The following is a 14131-nucleotide window of genomic DNA, read 5'->3' as shown; positions in this document are numbered from 1 at the left end:
AAAAGAATCCTAAGCAAGATATCAGAAAAAATGATACTCTACTCTGCACACATGTCACAGATAAAGAAACTACGTCAGCATGTCATATATCCAAAAAATATCAGTCATGTCAGGTCAGTCTCAATATACCTCCATATCAACATGCACTAGACTAATAGTAAAAACAGCAAAATAATAAAAAAAATAAAAGTCTGAAAATAGATAAACTGATATGAAGATCAGTCCTCCTCCATATCAGTGGTGGGTGTGTCGTCATCTCCTGCATCCTCCTGGTTGGCCTCAGCAGCAGTGGCATCATCAATGCGGACTGTATCATCCTCAGCAGCAGTGGCATCATCAATGCAGACTGTATCATCCTCAGCAGCAGCCGTCTCAGTGTCAGCAGCAGTGGCATCATCAGCAGTGGTCGGGCCTGGGGCCTCCTCATCAGATCCAGCATATGCTGGATATGCGAATGGTGATGCCTGTCTGTCCTGCTGGCGACATAGCTCGACCATCTGTGCGCTCATATAATCCTGAAAAGCCATCTGTCTGCTCTGAGAGTATCTAGCTCTCCTCTGCATAGATCCCTGCTGACGCTGCAGTGACTGCACTGCCTCCCATATAGCAGGGATATCTGCCTATTTGTTAAAAACAAATCAGATTTTTAATCAATAAAAATCCCTTCCAAAAGGGCGCTCCATCAAAGAGAGAGAATAGGATTTGTTGCAAATCAAATCTCATCAAATCTTGCCAACAACATCCTATCATATCTTTATGATATATTAGGTTCAAAACCTAATCAAATATTTGATCATAAATCATCATATAATCAGTTATATGGTGCGCCCCATATAGCCTAAATAATGACCAGATACATTTGAGTAGTTGCATTCAAACTTGAATCAAATCACTCAAATATTCTCCCAACATATCGTATCTTCTGGAGCTGATTCTGATGACTAACCAACAGCCAAATCAGCATCCCCAATCTTCTTAGATTATGTCCAAAAGATCTCCTCTTGATATGTTCCAACAAGATCTCATCTTATCCTTTTGTTATGAAACAACTTTTCATAGCCAATTCAAATTCGAATTTCAAACATTTGAATTCAAACTTTCAAACACTTAAATTTTAAATTCAAATTCTAAATTCAATTTCAAATTTCAAAATTCAAAATTCAAATTTCAAATTTCAAATTCAAAATTCAAAATTCAAATTTCAAAATTCGAATTTCAAAATTCAAATTCAATATTCAAAATTTAAACATTTGATAATTAATTTAACTAATTAAATTAATTAGTAATGTCTTGGACTATCCAAGCCCATTACTTAGATCCATGCGCCCTCCACCCTATCTGTGGAGTTCCAAACTACTTCTTGGGCTAATAACAATTGTTAGGCCCAATACCATTAATGCTAGAGCATCTAGACAATTAGGTGTTAGTGTGTGACCCATTAGGTCCAACATAGCCACTGACATAAATGGGTTTGTGCCCAATAAGCCCACAACCCATCTAATGACAACACAGAGCACTAGCAATGCTTTGTTACCCCAGAACTAGTTAGATTAGTGACTTGATCATCCTATTGCACATATTTGGTTGCCGTATATATTTCCTTTCGTTTCGGTTACCTTCCCATAAAACCTAGGGTAAGGAAGCGTATCAACCCCTGCAGTTTAGGGTAAGCTTTATTCGAAATAGGGAATCTTCAATTTACAGACTCTAAAGGCAGATCATCTCATGATCTCTTTTACTATGCATAGATTCCCGAGTCCCTGTAAATGTCATCCCGATTTCTCCGGTTTACAGATAACCTAATCTCTCATAGAGATTTGACGAATTCCTTCAGCTTATCACCCTAGCCCTGTGTTCTTTCAGGACAAGCCCAACAGTATACCTATGAGTCTCCATGTCTCAGGCAGACGAGGTGCACAATCAAAGCATGCCTTCTAGAACACAGTCTATGTAATAACTTCTGGTCTTAGGAAAGACATACCCAAATATAAAGAGACTACTCTAATGATACTCTCTGTAAGAGTTCCTCATAGAGTCTCTTTGTGGGTCTGTTCAGTGCGAGCTATACCCTTATAGGTCCACCCACGACTTTAGCTAAGACATCTCCATATCTGTAGCACATGAGGTCTATATCTTGTATCCATATACAAGTAGATAAGTCGTGCTAGTCTTACCCGAGATTACTGACCCCATTCTCAGTATCTCTAGACTAGGAACATAAAATTAGGAATAAACATCCGGTATTCTTGAATCCTCATAATTGTGATCTCATCACAGATACTCAAGAGATACCTATTTTATTCCACGGGGTTTATCAAGTTATTCATAATATATTAACATTAATATCGAGACAGAATTATGAAACAAGATAAAGAGTGCTTTTATTTATTTGCGACAATATTAAAAAGGTCTACATCTATGTCCTTATTTAATCATAAGATTGTCTCTAGGACACCCAATAGGCTAGGTTAGGTTAGATTTTGGCTTAAATAGGTTAGACCTGTATAAAAGACATTGGGTTTGGCCTAGTATGTTAGCCTGTGTAGGCCCCAAATTACAAGTTTGGTATGACTTATATTTAAAAAATAAAAATCTTGACCTAGGCCTGTTAGCTGTTTAAGACTATTAAACATTCAACAATTAAAAGAAGGGTTCATTTTTTCTGCAGTTACTGCAAATAAGTTATCTGCAGTAAGCCTAATTCATCTTTTTGGGGCGGAAATCATGGTGTTTTTGCAATTTTAATTTATTTCAGAGCTATTACAGTCTTTATAATTAAATTATTTAATTTTTCAATCCCAAAACGACATCCTTTTGGAAGTAAATGCAGATGACTTATATTCAGTAACTTCAGAAATATTATTCTGTTAAAAGTAGGGGTGTTCATCAACCGATCCAAACCGATTCAAACCGCGAAAACCGAACCGAAAAACCGATAACCGAATAAACCAAAAAATCGAAAATCGAAAGAAAACCGCAAATTTTAATTGGATTTGATCGATTTTCGGATGGGTTGCTGAAAACCGATCCAATCCAAACCGATCCAATATATTAATTATCCTCTACCTACTTGTCATTTCTCCAATCATAGCCCAAAATTTTTTAAACTCAAGACCCATTAACTTATCAATTAAACCAAAAAAAAAAACTTAATCATGTCTCTTCAACTATAGTATTGTTTACTGATATTTTTGTATTTCAAATATTTTTTTTTTACAAAGCCAATATATACAAAAGATGTTATTTCCACAATAATCATGAAACTAATTTTAGGATATTCAAAAAACCGAAAACCGATACAATCCAAACCGAAAAAAATTGGATTGGATCGGATCAGATTTGAAAAAAAATCTAAACTGAATGGATGATTACATGATCAATCCGAAGAGATTGGATTGGATGAGTTTTGCTTCCAAAACTGATCCAATCCAGACCGCGAACATCCCTAGTTAAAAGAATAACTAAAATAACATTACTTTATCATTCAAAATTATTAAAATAATAATTTTATTTTTTTTATTTAAAATAAATAATATGATACATGTACAAAAAAAACTTATGACCTGTTTTTTAAATAAATTTTTTAAAAAACCTAGGCCTGTTGTAATAGGTCAAATCTAACCTAATATAAGTTAGATCATAAGCATGTGTAGGTCAGCCTAACTCATTTAGATCCCTATGTGTGTACGTGAGTGTGAGCATGCTTTTAAATGACATTAAAAAAATAAAAGAAACTGGATAACATCGAATCCATAAGTTGTATTTAATCAATAACCACTACTAGTGGTCCACTGGCATGAGAATTTTAGTTTCTTGTTATTTTTTCGAACTTCATCGCTTTCTACTCTCTATCTTTTATTCATCACTTGATAAAAGAAAATTAATGACAAGCTCATCTTTCGTAAATCCATGTTTATTGGAAATTAATTATTAATTTTTAATAAATTATAATTGTTAGATGGATAGAAATCAACGATAAATAGTTTAATAATAAGAATAGTAAAAATTTTCAATAGTAAATATAGCATCTTCTGTTATAATAATGTGTATTTGATGTGTAGGTAGATTTCTTCATGTCTTTCTAAAAAAAATTTCCTAAGAAAACTTTGGCATAATAATTAGTGGTTAGTTGTTGTAATAAGTTCAGATAACTAATAAATTATTTTGTAAGTAAATGTAACATTTATGACCAAATTTCACATTCACCCCTCCCATTTCTAGATAAAATATCTGTATATTATTGGCATCTATTTACTATCTAAGACCAAATAAGAAAATAAAAAAAGTGGTTACCTATTCCAATATTCCATGTAAGATTTATATAATAAAATAAAGAGCTTTGAACTTCTCCGTTACAAGAGAAGTTTGAAATTTCTAGCAGAAATAAAAAATGGTGGGGCCTATCTTTAAAATTTATATATTAAATTAGAATATAATGTCTTGATAGTGATTTAATCATTTAATTTTTCTTCTTCAAAATTTAGCATATGTCATCCTCGAATCTTGACTTTTTTTTTCAAATTTAAAATTAAATCCTTTTGAATTAAATATGAGTGTTTTATTTATAATTTAAAATCATATTCTTTTAATTTATATTTTTAAAATTATACCTAAATTAATAATGCACACATTTCTTACAATTCGAAATATGTTCAAAACAATTTTTTTGAACTTAATTTGACCTAAATTTAAAATATATACTTGTCTAATGCGTTGAATATTTTGCTAGTCTTATATTATATTCGGTCTATATATAGGTTTTATAGATCACAGAAAGACTAATTAGTTGATCTCATGGGAATAAAATCATCAAGAGATATCTTCGGTTAAATCAGTTACAAGCTCCGCTATAATTAATATTGAAATTACAAACCAAAAAATAAAAATAAAATAAATAAAATAAAAAAGTACAAACATAAGTGAACTTTCCCTCTCCCCTTTTTCTGTTCCAAATTATGTTAAATATTACATTAAATGTTGCATTGATGTACAACCGAGTTTTCCTCTCTACTTTTGATCTTTTGCTTCTGTAGTTGGGACAATAGTTTTTTCTTGATGAGTAGTTGATTCAAGAAAGGACTCGAATTCCTTTTCCATGTCTTCTACCTGCAATTTTGTGTAAATTCATAATTGCCTCTTGAACTATTTGTGTGTTAGGGTTAGATTTATTTTCCTGTCAATGTAATAATAATTGTGTGAACTAGATGTATGAAATTAAGCTCAACAACTATTGTGATTGGACCAAATGGTGGTAGCTCAGTTGAGAGTAAATGAGCTGAATAAGTGGATAAAAAGGTCTTTGGTTCGGTCTTCACATGCCATTTTTTGGAAAAATTTAAATATTTTCATCCTTACCTCGTCTCGCACTCCGAATTAGTCCATAGTCGTCTCAAAGAGTCGAGTTTGTGCAGATACTCTGAGAGGAGCTAACTCGACTCAAATATGTAAATGTGGTGGAGTTAACTTAAAAAAAAAAAACTGTTGTGATTGGAGGAAATGTGAAGGCACGGTGGCTCTGGTAGAGTAACAACAAAGTGAAATATGTGAAGAATATCTCTTCAATAATAGAAGGATATTTATAGGGGTGGAGACCCTGAAATAGGTCATGTTTGAGCCAAATCGTTTTTGTCCTTACGGATACCACTACAAGTGAGGCAGCGCAACGCAATGCGCCCTTAATTGCATATGTGAAGCGCAAGTTCAAGGGATGCAATATGGTGTAGAGAGAGTGTATTTGTCAGGCTTTTTGATCCTTATAACCCTTTATTAATAATTAATTATCAAATTGACCTTCATTATAAACTATTTCAAAAATTTAACCCCCTCAAAAAACATAACACCAATCTGCCCCCTGTTTGACCGTTGACCAGCAAGCCTACCCGGGTACACCCCTCCCTACCCGGGTATTCAAAAAATACCCGGGTAAGGAGAGGTGTACCCGGGTATTGTTCTTGGCACATGAAAAATTGTTTGAATTATTTACCCGGGTAGGTAAGGGTGTACCCGGGTAAATCTCCAACACATTCAAATATGCGTTGTTTATATGGCTATAGGTGTTGTTCCTACTTTCTTCTTCGCAGAGACAAATTGACATGCTTGCTCCACATTTGACTTGACTCAATTGTCATAAAAAGTTCACTGATTTAATTTGGCCAGACCAAGAATAGGGATTTAGATGCAGATTTTTTCCTTCTAAAAACATAAAGCTTTTGAATTGCCAGTTGAGATGGTGCTACTATTGCATCATTGGTAGTATATCATGCTAACCTGTAATGTGCTTCTGGTGGAACATTGTCCTATGTGACTGAGTTTCTTTCGGAAGTTACGGTGTCATGTTCATGTCATAGTAAATCATTATCTCGTATCTTTCCTTCTGCTGCTCAGAAGCTTGACCAATCAAAGCTGCAAGAGGACAAATGTTGGTGTACAGCTGTTTCTGGTCAAAGAAAGTGAAGAGACGACCAAAGTGGATGGAAGACTAAGAAGAGTAGAATGTGCCAAAGTGGGGTGGGCAAAAACAGGGGCCAAGAACAATTTTCCAGCTGTGGGGTGTACTGGAGATTTACCCGGGTAAATAATTCAAACAATTTTTCAGGTGCCAAGAACAATATCCGAGTACACCTCTTCCTACCCAGATATTTTGTGAATACCCAGGTAGGGAGGGGTGTACCCGGGTAGGCTTGCTGGTCAACGGTTAAACAGGGGCAGATTGATGTTATGTTTTTTGAGGGGGTTAAATTTTTGAAATAGTTTATAATGAAGGTCAATTTGATAATTAATTATTAATAAATGGTTATAAGGGTCAAAAAGCCATTTGTCTCACTTTAAGGGTTTACAAGTTTAGCCCCAAATAGGCTTTAGTAGCCGGTTCATAATATTGAGCCGGTAAAACCGGTTCAGAACACCTTTTATTCAAATTATCGTGGACCAAAATTTCGCCACTTCTTGTATCCATTTGCCCTTCAAAAGATTATTTCAACTGATCTTCCAGGAAGAGGTAAATAATAGCAGTTTTTATCTAAATTCAGCATCACATCTTATTCAAATAATGGACTAAAATTGCTCACATCCTTAACATTTATTAAAGGACAAATATTTTCACAACTACCCCATCAAAAGATAATTTAAGCTGATGTGATAACCAAGAAGTAAATTATAGCACGTTAGTATTCTACTTTTTGGTAAAGGCAAGTTGGTATTCTTATATTGGTTTGGAGGAAGGAAACCTGAACAAGGCATCTTGATTGAAAATTGAGTTTGCGACAACTTGAGCCTTGAATATTACATAATAGAGATTCCAAATTCTAGCATACTAGTTAATGTCCAAGTTTATCTTATCAATATATAGGAAATTTCAATATTGTGACTATAAGACTAAGTCAAATCATAGAATATAAACCTATTAGATAATCCATCCTCAGATCTATCTAACCCGCCATAATTTTAATGTTGTGACTATCAGATCTATATATCAAGTGCACCCATACTTTAAATAATTAATGGGCACTTTTTCTAGTCATAAGCCATTAGTAGTTTAAACAGCTGAGACGTTCAATGCTGCTAACATGGGCTATTAGTTATATTCACATTGATTTTGTAAAATAAGAGCCTACGGCTACGGAATAGATGCTTTAGAGGTTTATGAAAGAATATAAAACAAGGCATTAGGTAAAGTTGTGATAAAAAAAGATAAGGGAGTAGTTGTTCGGATAGAAGTTAAAAGTTAAAACCTTTTCTAAAGCATCTTCTGCATTTTTGGCTTGCTTGTCTATATCTTCAGCAATTTTTTCAACAAATTCAGCAGTATCATGAAGTTTTCCCTCAGGAATATTCTTGACAGCCCCTTCTGCAACCTTCTCCACTCCCTCAGCCACTTCTTCTACAACGTCTGCTATCTGTTCTGCTTCGTCTATTACTGTATCGATTTTCTCTACACAAAAAAAGAAAAGAAGCGAAAAAAACTCATCAGTCATCACACATGAATGCAAATTTTGGAACTGATTAATGCAAATAATAACACATTCTTTTTATGGTTAACATGGATCTTCTCTATTGTTAAAAATAGAAATTAAAATTGAAATGTTGTTTCTTGAGATAGGAACGAATTTGTTTATTTGTTGCTTACTGTTAGGAGGTTAGCATATTTGTAGAATTAGTTTCCTGATTTTGTGGCTTAGTTGTTAAAGGCCATCTGTATATAAACACCTCACTTTAGAGGTATGACTATGATGAATAGTATTCACTTTATAGAGAATTCATTTTTTAACATGGTATCAGTTTATTATTGATCCAGGCACCACATTGTTTATTTTTTTCCCTTTCTATTTTTAACACTCCCCCTCAAGTTGGTTCATGGATATCTGTCATGCCCAACTTGTCAATAAGTTTTTTAAATACTCTTACAGAGACACCTTTTGTCAGGACATCTGCAAGCTGGTCTTCTGATCGAACATGAGGAATCTGGATCTCTTGATTATCTATCTTTTCTTTAATAAAATGCCTATCCACTTCAACGTGCTTAGTCCTATCATGCTGAACTGGATTGTGTGCAATTTCTACTGCAGCCTTGTTGTCACAGAAAAGTTTCATGGGCTGATTATATACATCTTTTACCCGACCCGGTTTCCTTCGTTACCCGCATCGTATCTCCACATCCTCTTCTCCTTCTTCAATGGAAATCCCTAATCTCAGCGATGACAACTCCACCCCAACACCGCCACCTTCCCCACCACCTCCACCTTCTCCGACACCAAATATCATCATCCAACAAGATATTTCCTCCTTTCCAGTCACTGTGATTCTTGATGAGTCAAATTATCCCCTTTGGTCCCAATTAATGGACATGCGTATTGGAGCTAGGAACAAATCCGGCTATCTCACCGGAGCTACCGCGAAACCTCCTCTCACCGACCCTCAATATGACATCTGGGTCACCGAAAATAAGAGAGTGAAGAGTTGGCTAATTGAATCGATGACCCCTCCCTTAATGCAACGGTTTATCCGACTCGAATCTGCAAGCGAAATTTGGGATGCCGCCCTTCGCACCTTCTACGACGGAGCGGACGAAACCTGCATCTTCGAGCTTCATCAACGCTCGTTCTCCACTAAACAGCTTGGCCGCCCTCTCTCCACCTACTACAACGATCTCCTCTCCATCTTCCAGGAGATTGACCACCGCGTGGCATCCTCAGCAACCACGGTCACGGCAGTAACCCAAGCTCACTCGTCTATGGCACGACTGCGGGTCTACATATTTCTTAGCGGACTGGATTCTGAGTTCGACCAAGCCCGCGGTGAGATCCTTCGTAAAGATCCAAAATTGGATCTTGAGAACACTTATGCGTTCCTCCGTCGTGAACATCAACAACGCCTCACCATGAACCGTCCACTTGTCACACCAGACTCCTCTGCCATGGTCACCCGTTCTCCTACGGTGCATTCCTCTTCCAAGTCTCGCAAAGATTTCTCTTCTGGAAAACCACTGATTTGCTCTCACTGTGGTGATTCGGGACACTCTAAGTCCCGCTGCTATGAAGTAATTGGATACCCCGATTGGTGGGACTTCACCAAAAGGCCTCGAAGGAAAGTTGCATCCAAAGCTCTGCAGTCCTCATCCGAAGGTGACTCATCTGCCTCTCCTCAAGCTCATGCTGTCTACGCAGGTATTTTAGGTAATCCCTTTGCTTTCTCTGCTCACTCTAGTAATAGCGCATGGATTATTGATACTGGAGCATCAGATCATATGATCCGCGATGCCTCTGCCTTGAGCCAATGCTCTCCTTGTAATAAATCAACCATTACCACTGCTAATGGTGGTTCTGCCCCCATCACTGGTCAGGGCACCATTTCTTTGACACCATCTATTACTCTTAATTCTGTCCTCGTGGTCCCTTCTTTGGATTTCAATTTAATTTCTGTAAGCCAACTAACTTCACAACTTCACTGTACCGTGATTTTTTGGCCCACATTTTGTGAGTTTCAGGACGTCCGGACACAGGAGACTCTTGGCTATGGTGTTAGACATGGCAACCTCTACTTCTTGGACCTCCCACATGATCCCCATTCAGAGCCTCTGACCTCTGCTACCAGAATCTCTGACTCCACTCCTCCTGCAGTTTCAATTTCGGATTCAAATAAGTCCAAAATCTGGCTTTGGCATACACGGCTTGGACATCTCTCCTTTATTTCCCTTAAAAAGTTATTTCCACATCTGTTTTCTAGGTGCAATCCATCCTTGTTTAAGTGTTCTGTCTGTGAACTGGCTAAAAGCCATCGCATTTCGTATTATCCCAGTCCTAATAAAAGTTGTATTCCTTTTCAAGTTATTCATTCAGATGTATGGGGACCTTCTAAGGTTCCCTCCCTCTCTCATTCTCATTATTATGTATCTTTCATTGATGAATGTACTCGCATGGTTTGGATTTCACTTCTTCGAAATAAAACTGAAGTCTTTTCTCTGTTTCAGCAATTTCATAGCATGGTTCAAAACCAATTTAATAGCTCTATCCAAATATTTCAATCAGACAATGGCCTTGAGTACAAAAATAAACCATTCTCTGACTTTCTCATCCTTAAAGGAATCAAACACCAAACATCTTGCACCTATACACCTCAGCAGAATGGTTTAGCCGAAAGAAAGAATAGACAGTTATTAGAAGTGGTGAGAGCCTCATTATTTGGTATGAATGTCCCCTCATCCTATTGGGGAGAGGCAGTCCTCTCTGCTGCCTACATCATCAACCGAACCCCATCCAGTGCACTGAACTTTCTCACCCCTCAACAGAAACTTGAATCCTATTTCTCTATTCCTCATGTCACCACCTTAGAACCTAGGGTCTTCGGTTGCACTGTCTACATTCATGTGCCTAAACCACTGCGAAATAAACTTGAACCTTGTGCAAAAAGATGCATCTTTGTAGGCTATTCTGATCTCCAAAAAGGTTACCGTTGTTATGATCCCATTTCCAAAAAATTACATGTCACTCTTGAAGCATCTTTTAGGGAATCCGAGGCTTTCTATTCAGGGGGAGTTCTCAATCCTTCTTCTCAGGGGGAGATTCAGCAGATCAGAGAAGAAGAACTCTACTTTCCAGTAACCATACCACCTACACAAATTACAGAACCTCCTACACCAGCAAATTCCACCACTGCAGCAACTCCTACACCCGAAGGACAACCATGTCTATCACCCATAACCGAATCTCCTGCTATGGACAGCCCCGAAGAACAAACAGAAAGTATCACTGAGGTAATTACTAATTCTAGTCCTCAAAATTTAACTCCGGAAATACAAGTCAGAAGGTCAGAAAGACAAAATAAAGGTATACCCAGAACCTTGTATGAACCAGACCTGAGTACAAAAGTCAAATACCCCATTAGCAGTTTTGTATCATCCCATAGGCTCTCCGGATCATATGCTCTAATGATTGATCAATTGTCTACTGTAGCTATTCCTAACAATGTGCAGGAAGCATTGGACAATCCAAAGTGGAAGGAAGCAATGAACATCGAAATGGAGGCACTTCAAAGTAATAAAACTTGGAGTTTAACTCAGTTACCAGAAGGAAAGAAGACAATTGGATGTAAATGGGTATACACAGTGAAGCTAAAGGCAGATGGAAGTATTGATAGATACAAAGCAAGACTTGTGGCGAAAGGATACACTCAGAAGTATGGAATAGACTATCAAGACACATTTGCTCCAGTGGCCAAGCTTAACACCATCCGAATCTTAATATCAATAGCAGCCAACCGAAATTGGCCCTTGAAGCAGTTTGATGTAAAAAATGCCTTCTTGAACGGAAATTTAGAAGAAGAAGTATACATGGAAGTCCCTCCAGGAGTAAAAGCGAAGGAAAATAAAGTCTGCAAGCTAAACAAAGCATTATATGGTCTTAAACAATCACCAAGAGCGTGGTTTGGAAGACTTACTCTTGCAATGAAGAAGTTTGGCTATAGACAGAGCAACTCGGATCATACACTGTTTATCAAACAGAATGAAAGGAAAATTTCTATACTTGTTGTCTACGTAGATGATATGGTTCTAACGGGAGATGATTTAGAAGAAATAAGACTGCTAGAAAAGAAACTTGCTGCTGAATTCGAAATGAAGAGTCTAGGAGAACTGAAATACTTCCTCGGAATAGAAATTGCAAGGTCTAAACAAGGAATATTCATGTGTCAGAGAAAATATACACTGGACATCTTATCTGAGACTGGAATGATGGCATGTAAACCAAGCGACACTCCTATAGAGATGAATCACTCTCTTGGTATATACCCTGAGCAAGTTGAAACGGATAAATGCAGATATCAAAGGTTAGTAGGAAAGCTGATTTATTTATCACACACTAGACCTGACATTGCCTACTCTGTAAGTGTAGTAAGCAGATTCATGCACTCTCCCAGTGAAGAACACATGAAGGCAGTATACCGTATTCTCAAATATCTGAAGGGTTCACCAGGAAAGGGTCTTCTATTCTCAAAGAATAAAGAAGCTTGTATAGAAGGTTATACAGACTCTGATTGGGCTGGGGACAAGACCACTAGACAGTCAACTTCGGGATACTTCACCTTTGTAGAAGGAAATCTTGTCACATGGAGGAGCAAGAAACAGAAGGTAGTGGCTAGATCTTCTGCAGAAGCAGAATTCAGAGGGATGTCATATGGCATTTGTGAGTTAGTATGGGTCAGAAACATACTTGCTGACTTAGGAATTAGATATAATCAGCCCATGAAACTTTTCTGTGACAACAAGGCTGCAGTAGAAATTGCACACAATCCAGTTCAGCATGATAGGACTAAGCACGTTGAAGTGGATAGGCATTTTATTAAAGAAAAGATAGATAATCAAGAGATCCAGATTCCTCATGTTCGATCAGAAGACCAGCTTGCAGATGTCCTGACAAAAGGTGTCTCTGTAAGAGTATTTAAAAAACTTATTGACAAGTTGGGCATGACAGATATCCATGAACCAACTTGAGGGGGAGTGTTAAAAATAGAAATTAAAATTGAAATGTTGTTTCTTGAGATAGGAACGAATTTGTTTATTTGTTGCTTACTGTTAGGAGGTTAGCATATTTGTAGAATTAGTTTCCTGATTTTGTGGCTTAGTTGTTAAAGGCCATCTGTATATAAACACCTCACTTTAGAGGTATGACTATGATGAATAGTATTCACTTTATAGAGAATTCATTTTTTAACATCTATATTAATTATTACCTTTGAGTTGCAACAAAGGTCCCCACTTGCCCTTGGAAAAGGACAGAAGTATCGTGAATATTGTTCCAATGATCCAAACTTTCCTGCTAGAGAATGTCTTTTTAAAAATCTTCATCAATTGCAAATTCAGATTAGACTAAAAGGGGTGGGGGAAAACACAAGTTACATATCAGATATCAGAGTTTGGTTGGGAAACGATGAGTTACCAATGACCAGGAGAAGGATCAACAGGAAACGGGGCTTCTGGGGGTATGCTAGCGTAGACAGCCATGTTCCTGCGTGATGGAATATGCAATTATCTTACGAACTAAGACTTAGATTTCCAAGAAGCTAACCTAAAGAAGAAGCATTTGCAATAAAACTAACAATATAAGGTTATGCTTACATCTTTCTTGTAGCTTCATTTTGAATTCTAAAGCCCGTGTTCTGTTCTGGAAGAGAGAAGCGATTATATTTGATCTTGGAGTTGAATCTAAGATGATGAATTGGATGATCCACCTTTGAAGCTTGACATCCACTGAATGACCCTGCGGCTAAGCAAGTAGCCTTTTGAGTAAAGATTGTATTCGCCATCGGCATGTGAATGAATCTATATTTGTAACGATCTGAACATTTTCTTAATGAGAATGCCGGGGTTTTATAAGAGTACTGAATTAGACAGGACGATCAAAATGGTATGACTTTTATATGAATTTGTAATTTCTAATTTGGTATTCACAGACTTTCACACGCAATATTTTATGATAAAGTCAATTGATTAAGTCGTCATTTGCAAAGTAGAAGAGTTTTTTTAATGGAAGAAACTAAATTGCACCACAAATAAAGACGAGAATTGTCGATAATATTTTAATAATTCAACTACACTTAAATTATGATCGAAATGAATCGGTCTCCTTGCTAATTTATTGAA

General features: G+C 36.7%; 1 protein-coding gene across 1 annotated transcript; it reads right to left on the bottom strand.

The window, feature by feature from the left end:
* Positions 1-5007: 5007 nt before the first annotated feature.
* On the bottom strand, positions 5008-13794 carry LOC133307690 (uncharacterized). Its single transcript, XM_061508241.1, has 5 exons — positions 13607-13794; positions 13428-13496; positions 13222-13304; positions 7731-7930; positions 5008-5106 (listed from the first exon to the last, which is right to left on the bottom strand). Exons 1-5 carry the CDS (start codon positions 13792-13794, stop codon positions 5008-5010), a joined length of 639 nt encoding a protein of 212 aa, XP_061364225.1.
* Positions 13795-14131: the final 337 nt, after the last annotated feature.

Source organism: Gastrolobium bilobum, unplaced genomic scaffold (assembly GCF_033153095.1).
Source record: "Gastrolobium bilobum isolate Gb01-03AN ecotype WA unplaced genomic scaffold, APGP_CSIRO_Gbil_v1 utg11339, whole genome shotgun sequence".
Taxonomy (NCBI): domain Eukaryota; kingdom Viridiplantae; phylum Streptophyta; class Magnoliopsida; order Fabales; family Fabaceae; genus Gastrolobium; species Gastrolobium bilobum.
The sequence above is the reverse complement of the archived record's forward strand: the minus strand, read 5'-3'. Positions and strand labels throughout refer to the sequence as shown.

Coding starts and splice junctions, on each gene's coding strand:
- LOC133307690 (XM_061508241.1), bottom strand. CDS start 13,794: ATGGCGAATACAATCTTTACTCAAAAGGCTACTTGCTTAGCCGCAGGG. Junction 13,305..13,427: donor GATCCTTCTCCTGGTCATTG/GTAACTCATCGT, acceptor ATTCTCTAGCAG/GAAAGTTTGGATCATTGGAA. Junction 7,931..13,221: donor ACCTTTGTTGCAACTCAAAG/GTAATAATTAAT, acceptor TTTTTTGTGTAG/AGAAAATCGATACAGTAATA.